The sequence below is a fragment of the Mixophyes fleayi genome, chromosome 3, assembly GCF_038048845.1.
Source record: "Mixophyes fleayi isolate aMixFle1 chromosome 3, aMixFle1.hap1, whole genome shotgun sequence".
In the NCBI taxonomy this organism is placed as follows: domain Eukaryota; kingdom Metazoa; phylum Chordata; class Amphibia; order Anura; family Limnodynastidae; genus Mixophyes; species Mixophyes fleayi.
The window spans coordinates 73,740,572-73,753,058 of record NC_134404.1 but is presented as its reverse complement, the minus strand read 5'-3'; the positions used below and the strand labels follow the sequence as shown (position 1 = coordinate 73,753,058).

At 41.4% G+C, this 12,487-nt stretch overlaps 1 protein-coding gene across 2 annotated transcripts in view; it reads left to right on the top strand.

Moving 5' to 3' along the window:
• CROCC2 (ciliary rootlet coiled-coil, rootletin family member 2) overlaps positions 1-12,487 on the top strand; it is a 105,779-nt gene that overhangs the window by 67,835 nt on the left and 25,457 nt on the right. For both annotated transcript variants that reach the window (XM_075201797.1, XM_075201799.1), the window contains exons 14-19: positions 3,648-3,830; positions 4,595-4,739; positions 5,447-5,593; positions 6,546-6,776; positions 7,213-7,406; positions 7,492-7,619. In XM_075201797.1, coding sequence (XP_075057898.1) covers positions 3,648-3,830; positions 4,595-4,739; positions 5,447-5,593; positions 6,546-6,776; positions 7,213-7,406; positions 7,492-7,619 — 1,028 coding nt within the window. The remainder of the gene's footprint in view (positions 1-3,647; positions 3,831-4,594; positions 4,740-5,446; positions 5,594-6,545; positions 6,777-7,212; positions 7,407-7,491; positions 7,620-12,487) is intronic.

Here is a 12,487-nt window from a genome sequence, read left to right as displayed (position 1 = left end):
TACTCACTGCCATAATACCCTACTTGCCAAGTAACATCTTCAGTAATTGGGATGACATTCCAGTTGCCTGGTGGTTTGCCCTATTAAGTTCATATTGATATTGCAATGTGATATTTATTGGTGTTTATTTACCATTGATTTAAAAAAATGCATAAGGTGTATGTAAATTTGGTAAATATATAAATATTTATCAAACATTGAATGTCATCCAATATAATAATGTAATTTCTTCCATCCTGAACGTTCCAATGAACTTCAAATGGATATAACAGGAGGGCATCAGACTTTAGTTGACCAACATCATTGGCAATCTATAAATAAAACAGTCTTAGTCCCAGGCACTATGCGGGTGCCAGACAGGCAGTGATACCAAACAGATGAAACTTGTACCAGTCTGAAGGGGCACATGCCTCCCTGCCCCTCAGCCCAGCCTGCCCTCTGTCCAATGGACCTGTTCACAATGGTCACATGCAAACCCCGCCAGGATCCAAGATTGCACAGGAACCATTTTGTTAATGCCCCATATAAATGCATCTATATAAATGTATTCATGCAACTGTAGTAGTTTTGTTTAGCCGCCTCTCTGCTACAGAACTGTAATTAAACTCCACTACGAGAGCTGTAGCAGTGGCTCATATAATACCAGAATAAAGGTACACTCCTAACTTTCAGCTCTTTGAGACGTTGATTACATGTAAAGCTCTTTCAGTTACTATAGAATTAGTCTCTGAAGTTAATGTTTAGAATTTTGCTACTCTGTTCTAGTCTACAGGTCAGAGACCCTGCAGGAGAGAATGTTTATCTTGTTACCTTGTTTCTTTGTGAGGGCACAGTGCAGCAATACAAATATTTTAAAATCACATTTCTTTGATTGCAGGATGTTGCAGGGTTTACTGTTCTATTGCGAGAGTACAAAATAGATGATGTTTCAGTGTTAAAGTGAGCTTGAACAAAAATTATTTGAGGTCTCTTATAAAAACCAGACAAGTGCTAGGTATTTATCTTATAGGGAGCTCGGTAAACTGCCATGTTCCGTTGTAAGTTACACCACAACTACATAATAACTGTGTTTGAAATTAATTGTTGGCATATAATAGTAAACTTTATACATTACCATGTTCAATATGACAAAGGGGCTAGGACACAGGTTCAATTGGTACAGAATCACAGACATAAAAAACAGAACCCACTAACTTCCTAATGTGCAGTGTATTGGTTTAGATTTATAGGATTATATGTCTCTATGGTGTGTACTACAGCACGTGGTATGCCAATAAGCAGTGCACATGTAAATTGTCATTGTTCAATGTGACTGTCCATTTATAGTAACCAGGTTGCTTTTACACGGAGACTATAGTTTCCAATGTATGCACATCCCTGCATCTTCTGTTGTAATACTGGAATCCAGCCACTGGTTGTTCATATAAACAAGAGCACTGAGTCTGTACATAATACCAGACGTGTTTTACACATCACTGTGAGCTGCTTATTAGGAGGATGAGCTGCTATTAGCATCACATTGTATTATCCACAATAATAGAGGGTATGTAGGCCAGTAGACTGCTAGTATCAATAAATACACAATAAATCAGTAAATGCCCTTAAGAAGTTATGTAAAAACAGTGCCTGGCAAAGCTGCAGCCCTCTCTAACGGGTTCTGGGACCCGTGATAAAAAACAAAAGTTAAAAACACACATAAGAGAGCGCTAAGATTAAAACCCAATGATAACACTTTAATAAAATAATCAATTACACTATTGCATTATTGGTGGAGACTAATAGTCTCAAATCTCAGGTGCATTGAACATTGCAACACCCGAAACCCAAATAATTTGAAAGAGGATAATCAAATAAAATCATCAATGTCCATAGAGTTCCTATAGTTACCACTGCTATCGGACTTCCAATTCAGAGCACTCCTATACTGTAATAGCCATTGATCACAGCTGCGTTTGAATCCAATCTTCTGTTTAAGCTGAAGCCACATGTGTATCCAATTCAAAACAGCTCTGAATTGGAAGTCCGATAGCAGTGGTAACCTATCAGGACACTCTTATGGACATCTGTTGACTTTTATTTGATTATCCTCTTTCAAATTATTCTGAGGTTTCGGAGTGTCTGCCACATGTTCACATTGCACTTGCAGATTAGAGACTATTCAATGTCTCCTCCAATCAGTGCCAATAGTGTAATTGCATTATTTTATTAAAGTGTTATCATTGGGTTTTAAGCTTAGTGCTCTCTTCTGTTTGTTTTTATTTACTTTTGCTAGTGTCAATCACTGTCTCATAATTTGTTAATTATTAGGCTATTTGGTATACATGAATATATATAAAATGCTAAGTGATAAATATTAAATGTTGTGAGGGCAGGGGAGGGCTGGTGAATTTTAGCCTGGGGGGCAAGATTCGACTCAGCTGCCTATTGGAGAATAAATGCAGGTGACCCAGCCCAACATAGCCGGTCCCACTTTAAATTGCATTAAAATAAAGTTCATAAAATAAACAGTTTAACAAAAGCTCCAAATAATAAAAAAAACTGTTATAAAAGTGTTCTAAAGATATACATACACACACACACACACACACACACACACACATATACACACACATACAAAAAGTCTCTTTGGGAGAGCAATTCTTTCAGATCCTTAACATATGGCTGAATACAGTCCATATGGTGGCAACCAGTATGGTTTAAATAAGAATTTACCTCAACCTTGCCAACTTTTGCTTTCCTAGAGGGTAGGTCAGCTGGCAGGTGTGGGAGGGGCTTAATGATGTAAATCACATAATTAATCCCCACCCCCATCATGGATCCAGGAGGGTGCCTGCACTTCCGGGAGTCTGAGTGAACTCCCCAAAATTCAGGAGCCTCCCGGACATTTTGGTAGAGAAGGCAGGTATGATTTACATTGGTACATTGGTAGATGGTTCTGTTTTACCTTCTTTATTTGAGATATTTAAATCCAAGAATATCATTTGTTTTTGGATTGTAAATTGAGATTAAATTAATTACTATTTCATTCAGATAAAAATGTTGTTAAGGAGTTGACAATCATTTACCCTCCATATTAATGACATAGAAAGGTTAATCATTGTTTCTGTTTCAGTACTGATACTGGTAATCCTGTCATTAACTAGCATATTTTTTTTATGGTATTAATTCAGCTCTGTACCTTCTCTTTGGTTGACACATTTGATTGCAGTATAATACTATTAGTCACTTAATTTGCATCCATGGCCTACTCACAGTGAAAGCTATATTTTGGGCCTTTAAAATGGTTGACTCTACTGTCTGTAGGCGACAGGTACACATTAACCTTACTGCAGTGGATTCATTATATCCAGAGACAGTGAACATTTAGGATGGACAGTGACATATTCCCAGTCCCCAGTTTCTGTGTCACTGTCACCCTCTGCTGGAAGACACAGAGCCCACATGACATGTATCTCACCTATTCTATGCCACTTCGCTGTCTACTTCATATAGGCTTGTGAGACTTATTACACGCTGTACCTATTGCATCTACAATCATCTTGTAAAAAATGTGTTGTCTTTTTGCTACATTTAGGGTTTATAACAGTATAATGAAGGATGTAGAGAACAGTGGAACACTCTCATTGTCAATGTGTTTCTGTTCCCAGAGAGAAGGAAGCTATAGAGGAGTCCTTACAGGCAGCAAAACAGAGAGCTGAGGCTTCTCTCCTGGAGGTGGAGAGACTGAAGTCTGTGAATGCAGAATTACTGCGTCAGAGGGAGGTCCTGGAAGAGCAAAAGGAGGAACTGAACAGGGATCGGGAACGTAACCAGAAGGAGCTGGAGAGAGGGTCAGGAGGATGAAGTTGTGATGTTACTTGGTTATTTGTTTGTGACATGTACAGAATCCTTTCAGCAGATCCTGTAATTCTTTAATTATACTGCACTAGTATAATAAATGGCCATTTAAGGCAGCGGTGGTTATCTGGCAGCCCAGCCGCTTGTGGCGCTCAAGGGGTCACCTGCCACCCTGGTGTGCAGAAATTCTATCTTCTAGACTTTGATGTCAGAGAATGTACACTCCATATACACACAGTCTATGTAGAAGGTTAGTATGTGATTGGATGGTGAAGTCTTCTCTCCAGCTTGACTAACCAAGGGTAGGTTAACTTCTACTTAGGCCGTATGAGCACTTCTTGCTCATCTTCTAATTTTATAATGTGATGTGCTGCGTCTCTGCAAAACTAATGAGCACCCTACTGTGAGCCTGAGGGGCACTTGTGAGGCCCTTGAAAATCATTATGTGGCCCACCACTGATTTCTATGGACTGTTTATTAGTGATATCAGTTTATTAGTGATATAGGCCAACATTCATGCCAAACTATTTATAAGACCCATGGTTTCACCAAACCTAGTGATATTTTCTCCTGCCCTCAGAGTCCTACAGGGTACTGACTGCATAGGAGAGCACACAAGGCTCTTATATCTATGTACCTTTATGTTGATGACCTGTGCACTGCTACATACAAGTGGCTGCTAACACCTACATTTATCAGTCCAGCTGTAGCTGGGCACAACATGTGTGTTGAACATTTGTTTTGCGTGCTGTTGTAGGCAAAGGACCCAAGAGAAACTGGAAGAAAAGGTGTCAATGTTGAAGAAAGACCTGGTCACCGTCAGGGAGAGTCTGAGTCAGACATTCCTAGAAAGAGATGTCCTGCAAGGGGAGAAGGAGGCTGTCAGCGGTGCTCTTAGCAAGGTCAGGCTGTGGGTGATGTAGACTGCTGTGCCATACAGGGCATAGGTGCTTCTATTCTTGCTAGTCTGTTGCTGTGACAATAGTGATGATTGTTTTAAAGATTTAAAGATCTATAATTTAATTGCTGTGTTCTTTAAAAATAATACATTTGGTCATTGGTCATGCACATTAAGAATGTCACCGATAACGCACATGAACTGATTTGGTTGTCTGGTTAAGTAAGTGTCTTGAAACCTGAAAAGAGAGGCTGGCTGACTGTAGTTATAGATAGGGTACAAGAACTCGAGTGGTAACCAATATGCTTAGAGCAGAATAAACCTAATTTATGCCTGAGAAAACTGTGTGCGAGAGGTCATTGCCATAGTCCAATATCCTGTATGTTATTGACCATTAAAGATGCTTCTTATATAAACTATTCCTTTAATGCCTTTGCAAACACTGTAATCAGCATTAGTGCTAATTAATGGAAAATGTTTTAACAAGTCAGTGGGAACCAGCATAGCAAGTGAACTGTACCAGAATTGTATTACTACTAAATAATCAGTTACTAAGTGTTAATCCCAAAAGGGTCATCCCTAGGACATGCCACATATACCATCCTGCTTGCTCCAAGAACTCTGCGTGAGATGGAAAATATTGATCTAAGTACAGTACACAGTGTCTCTTTGGCGTTACTGGTGTGTTTTTAACATGGATTTCCATGCCAGGCTGAGTCAAGCAGAGCGGAAGTAGAGCTGGCACTAAACCAGATGCGCAGTGACCGGGCGGCACTGAACGACTCGCTGGCCAAAATGGGTGCACTGAACGAGGGCTTAGCACAAGATAAAGTGGCCCTGAACCGAGAAATTTTACAGGTACATAACGCTATATACTTGTTTACTTGTTACAGATATTGCAATTGATGATAGTATTCTTTTTTTTAATTAAGTCACATTTTTGCAAGGAAACTATAAAGCAAGCAGTTCTGTACATGGCATGACATAGCAAGTAAGAAATAGTGGGACAATTGGATACACAATTTCTATATGAAACTAAGCAAACATAAACAGAACAGAACAAGATTGAGTAAACAGCCTAGCATTCTTCATCTAGTACAGTGCAACACCTGGTAAAGAACAATGGACTTATTCCTTTAGTGATACACAGAGTGTCCAGTCTAAAGATACCTTATAATGGACAGTGACTAAGAAGTGTATAAGAATTGGGAGACTAAAGGTGGGGTACAAGGACTATTGTGTGCAATCCACAGGTCATGTCGCTTCTGGAGCTGAGAACTTTATACCGGTTACCCATTGACATTGTCAAAAAACACAAATAATGTGCCTATGATATGTGGTTCATATGCAGTATACCCACAGTTGTTATAAACTGGACGTGTATGCATACATGGGGTTGCCCCTCCCAAAGCCCTGTACCGAAAAGTGTTAGGGCTCTTCCCAGGGTTATTCCTATAACCTCAGGGCTGTAGGTACCGGGGTAATGAGAAATAATGGGACCCTTGGAATGGTATCTTCACCACCTCAGTTGTCCCGATATAACAGTAAGGAGTTCATAATACCACATTCCATCATACTAAAATACTAATGAAATGTAAATCAAACAGATATGTGTGTAAATAAACCATTGTTCACCAATTTACCAACTAAGATAAATTCTTCTTGTAATTCAGGGGAAATGTCCTTAATTTGTAATCCAAGAGTGTAATTGATTTTCTTGTAATCCAAGGGAATCCTTCTGTTATCCACAAGCTGGATACAATGTAATCCTATATGTGTGACATTTATTTTTCCACCACCAACTATACAGCTGGAGGCAGAGCGCAGTGTCCTGCAGGAGGATGGGCGTGTTAGCGAGGCTAGCTGTGCAGCATTGAAGGAGCATCGGGAAGCACTGGAGCTGGAAATATCTAAGCTGCAGACAGAGAGAGCTGGACTGGAGTGGAGGTGCCAAGAGACAGAGGAGAAGCAGCAGAGGGTTGAGGAGCAGCTTCATACTGTGCACAGAGAGAAAACAAAATTAAAGCAGCAGCTTGCACAGGTAGGAAGGGGGAGAAGTAATATATCTTGCGATTCACAATTAGAATGTGCTAGGCCTATTCTTACATATGAAAAAAGTGAGACCAGACAGGCTATGGGTGATTGTAAACCACCTGTTCTGCTTCTTGTTTTTCTTCTGCTAGACTGAGATGAAGGCACACTAGGGATCATTGATCCCCTTTGAGAAAAGAGCACACAAGCATCTGGACATAACGCTGGACATGTCCTTCTTTTGTTATGACATCAATATTAGACACCACGGTGCATGTGCAGCCCTTTTCTGATCAATCATTCCTGGTGTGCTGATTGCACCACCTCGCCTCTCCTCCATATGCAGCATGGTATGAGCAGATTACAATCACTGATTTGCACTCTCCCTAATGCCTGTGGTGAGATACAAGACCATTGTCTTCTTCAGTGTTTTTACTATTCAACAGGCCATTGCTACAACGCAGACGCTTCAGGATCAATTGCATGAAAATCACAGGGAGCTGGGCATAAAAGCAGCAGCCTTGCAGCGGGCAGCGCAGCGCATTGAAGAGCTGACCAATCAGAATGCAGAGCTTGGTGTGCAGGTAGCAGCCCTGAAGACTGAGAGACAGGAGCAAGAAGAAGAATTGTCTCAGCTTCAGTAAGACTGCTTCACCTGTGTAGTTTCTCTAGTGCTCCTGGTGCTAGTTCACTCTTACTGATTTTGTGCTGTCCCTGTGTCCTAGGGCACAAAAGGATTCTCTGGAGAGCGCCTTGTATGATACACAGCGCAGGGCGGCACAGCTGGAAGACCGCAGAGAACAACTGGAAGGGGAGATCCACACACTAATGCTTACAAAACAAAGCCTTCAAGGTATAAAGCCACTAAATTCACTGTCTGACCTATACCTGAACGGCCTTTGTAATAGATACTCTGTGATTGAGGTTCATGGCTGTGATACTTTTATCCAAAAGGCAGCTTCACTCTCTGTACAAGAGGCAACATCTGGATCATAAAATCATCAAAGATCAATCTTATAATTGAGACTTGTAGGAGCCTCAGTGTGTCAGTAAATAATAGTGTGTCAGTGTGTACATATATCAGAAAACAAGACTCCTAACAAGCCATACTCATAATTTGAGTGAAACCACAGTTATACACACATGGCTTTATGTATACAGAATTCATACAGGCCTGAAAACCAGGCACAAACATTCCTCTGAGGCCTTTTAAAATGAGGCTTGGTAACGTAGTAATTTGTAAAATGACCTAATAGGTTTTCATACTAGAAATTCACCTCAGTTGAACACTAATATAAACAACATAAAGTAGGCAAAAGACTCATTGGAGCTTGCTCATTGTAGTAGCTTGCATCCTAAAGTGAAACAGCTTGCAGACTTAAGTGAACTGTGAGTTTGAAACAGAATCAGGTGAGTTAGAATACAGAAGCAGGTGCACAAATATTGACGCTACAATTAACATCTGATACAATGTTTGGACTAGTGCAGTGGGTGTAATGCATTTGTTTTGCGGAGAGCATTCTGAAAACTCAACTACTGTCTGATCTGTAGGCAATTTTTTTTGTTGCGGGAGGAAATAGCCAAACTACAAGCTGTGGTGTGTAGGATGTCTGTATCCTTGAGTCCACCACTGCCTCAGAGAGCCCCCAGAAGACATTCTGCCTGGACTACTGTAAGCTCTGAAAGGGGGAAATATCCAGACTCAGAAACATCCCACAAACTGTGCCATTGAAAATCTCATATGCTGCTTTTGCAGGGCTTGAGTGTACGAATGATATGGGAAATACACAACATGAGATATGGGGACTTCTACTAGCTATAGGAACAGGAAATAAAATCTCCAAAAAGAACTACACTTCTCTTGGGGATTCCATTATAAGAGGCATACATCTGGGAGAAGCCACTGATGTAGAGAAGAAAGTAAGGTTCTTACCTGGAGCCACAGCTCCAAGGGATAAAGAATGCATATTAAGAATTGTGAAAGCAGCAAGAAAACATGGGGAGACGGATGTCATTGTCCACCTAGGGACAAACGACCTGGCTAATGCTGAAGTCATGGTGGTAAAAGATGAATTTAGAAGGTTTGGGGCTGCTCTAAAACAGGTGGCAACCACTGTAACTTCTTCAGCAGTATTGCCAGTGCATAGAGGTGAAGACAGAACTCGCTGCATCAGAAACTGCAATGTGTGGCTAAAGAAGTTGTGTTATGAGGAGAGATTTGTATTAATAGACCACAGTCATGCCATCTGGCAAGATAGGGGACTATACGAAAGTAAATATTCAAGGGGAACTAGAATACTAAGTGAGCAGTTTGAAAGCTTCATCAGAAACTATTTAAACTAACAGAGGGGGGCAGTGAACTAAACAGGAATAAAACAATCTGCTCCCCCAACCAAGAAGTATCATTTCTGTAGACTAATAGTACAGAAAACATATCCACAGCAACAGAAGACAGTGTAGATAAAAACAAAATAAACATAGAGAGATAAACATAGAAGATAGGAAGAGAAGATGCACACACAAAATTCTTAGAGCTATGTGTGCTAATGCTGGAAGCTTAGGAAATATAATTCCAGAACTAATTGCTTTAATGACAAGGGATGTGTGGCTATTGCAGAGGTGCAATGAAAATCATGACTGGGACATAGCTATACCGGAATATACTTTATTTAGGGAGGACAGAGTGGGAAGAATCGGATGAGGGGTAGCAATGTATGTGAAAAAAAGCTTAAATACTACTTTAATACAAAGGGTTAGATTTACTAAGCTGCGGGTTTGAAAAAGTGGGGATGTTGCCTATGAAAGATTCTACCTTTCATTTATTTAGTACCTTCTACAAAATGACAGCTAGAATCTGATTGGTTGCTATAGGCAACACCCCCACTTTTTCAAACCCACAGCTTAGTAAATCTAGCCCAAATTGTTGAAGAAAAAACTGAGGCCCTTTGGGTGACCATAGAAATGAGGGACAAGGCTATTCTTCGTACTGGGATTATCTATAGACCATCAGGTCAGGAAGAAGAGACTGGACAGGAACTTACTGCAGGACATCAATAAAATGGCTTTAAAAGGAGAGGTAATAATCATGGGAGACTTTAATCTACCTGATGTGAACTGGGAGGAGTCTTCTGCAAGAACCACTAGAAGTAGGGACATTCTGAATTCCTTGCAAGGAGCATCCCTCAAGCAAATGGTGAGGGAGTCCACTCGCAAAGACGCAATATTAGACTTAATTCTTACATATAGTGACAGAATATCTGATGTAAATGTGGGTGAGAACCTAGGATCCAGCGACCATGAAGTATGGTTTAGTATAAAGACAGAGGCCGACTTATGCCACACAAAAACAAAAAGGTGTTAGATTTTAGGAAGGCTGACTTTGTAGAGATGGGAAAATGTGTAAGTGACTGTTTGGCAGAGTGGAAGAACTTGAAAAGAGTGCAGGAGAGGTGGGAAAAATTAAAATGTGCAATACTTAAAGCAACAGACCTTTGTATCAAAAGGGTTAAGAAAAGTACAAGGAAAAGGAAGCCAGTGTGGTTTGCAAAAGAAGTAGCAAGTATTGTGAAAGAAAAAAAGATGGCCTTCAAGAAATATAAGCAGACTCAAAGCAATGAAGACAAAGAGGTGTATCTTGTTAGACAGAAGGAGGCTAAGAAGGTAATCATATGTGCAAAGGCACAAGCTGAAGAGAATATGGCCCAGTCAGTAGGTAAAGGGGGCAAAACTTTTTTTCGGTATATAAGTGAAAGAAGAAAAACAAAAGGAGGAATAATACGACTTAAGACAGAGAGTGAGAGTCTTGTTGCGGGAGACAAGGTAATAGCAGATCATCTTAATAATTACTTTTGCTCAGTGTTCACTACAGAAAGAGCGGGGAAGGGATCACAGTTAAGTTGCAAGTATAATCATAAACATGAGGTACATACAAGTACATTTACAGAGGAGAGGTCCTAACAGATCTCTCAAAACTGAAAGTGGATAGATCAATGGGGTCAGATGGGATACATCCAAGGATACAAAAGAGCTTAAAGGGTGTTGGTAACAACATTAACAGAATTATTCAACCAGTCACTAGCTACAAGAGTAATTCCAGAGGACTGGGAAAGAGCGAATGTAGTCCCACTACACAAAAGTGGAAGCAAGGAAGAGGTGAGCAGCTACAGACAAGTGAGCCTTACATCAGTAGTAGGAAAATTTATGGAAACACTCTTAAAAGAAAGAGTTGTAGAATATCTCAAATCCAGTAACTTACAGGATCCCAATCAGCATAGATTTACTCGGGGGAGATCATGTCAATCAAATCATATTGACTTTTTTGACTGGGTGACTAAAGTAATAGATCAAGGGGGGGTGTAGATATAGCTTATCTAGATTTTAGTACGTTTTTTTACACTATCCCACATCGCAGACTGTTAAATATACTTGAAAGCTTGGGATTGGATTTAAAAATGGTGGAATGGATAAAATCTTGGTTGCAGGATAGAAAACTGAGAGTTATAATTGTTATTTCTTCATTTCAACTCTTTGCCATAAAAGATGGTTGAATAATGTTAGGAGCCGCGGCGGCCGCGGGCACCGCCGCGACTCACTTCCGGTCCCGGTCGTCATGGAGACGGCCGGGACGTCATTTCCTGTTACTCGGGCCTGGCCATTGTCAAGGCAACGGCCGGACGCCGAGTGTAAGAAGCGCTGCGCCCCGGCAAGTGCTGAAGCCGGGCGCATGCGCTAATGGTCTGCCTGTGTGCTAATTAATCTAGCCTTCTCTGTTTGGCCCCTCACTCTGGCAATCATCACAGGGGTAAGCCCTGGTTGGCGCATGTTACAATTTAAGGCAGGGAGGGCTTAGCCTCCCTGCCGGTTATAGCGTTCAGTTGCCTCTCAGCTAGCCTGCTCCTGTATCGTGTTGGTGACAATCTGTGGATTGACTTCTTGTGTATGACCCCTGCCTGGACTTTGACTCTGCCTGTTTGCCAGAGACCCTTGCAGACAAACGGAGGGTCGTGAGATGGGTGCTGGCTGCGGAGAACCCAGAAATGAGGAGTAATGGCAGACAGCGAATCCGGTAAACTAGCCAAGGTCAGGGGTCACTTGCAGAGAAGAATAGTCAGAAAACACGCCAAAGGTCGGGGTCACAGGCACGGTAGCGAGATCAAAGTTACAGGGTGAAAGGTCAAGGGTCACTGGCAAACAGGCAGAGTCAAAGTCCAGGCTCTGCCATTACTCTTCATTTCTGGGTTCTCCGCAGCCAGTACCCATCTCACGACCCTCCATTTGTCTGCAGCCAAGTCTGTCCCCACCACTAGGGGCAACAGTGAAAACCAGACCTTCGGAGCAGACTCTGGTGGTATTGGCTGCTGGAGTTCCTAACATTATAACCAGCCAGTGAAACACTGGAGAGGACTATTCATGGACGGAAGCGGGACGAATCCCTCTCCAGCCAAAGTTCTAGCTGGACAGATTCAAACCCTGTCTCAGATGGTCAAGGGATTGTCGCAACCCCTGTCGGCACAAGAGGAAGCTTCCAGGACTGCGCAAGCCCAACAAAGTTCGTTGGTACCTGCTCCAGAACCAAAGATGAATTTGCCAGACCGTTTCTCCGGGGAAAGGTCATTGTTCCGCAATTTTAAGGAAAGTTGCAAGCTTTATGTTCGTCTAAGACCTCGCTCTTCTGGGTCAGAACAACAACGGTTCGGGATTATTATATCCCTTCTCCAAGGC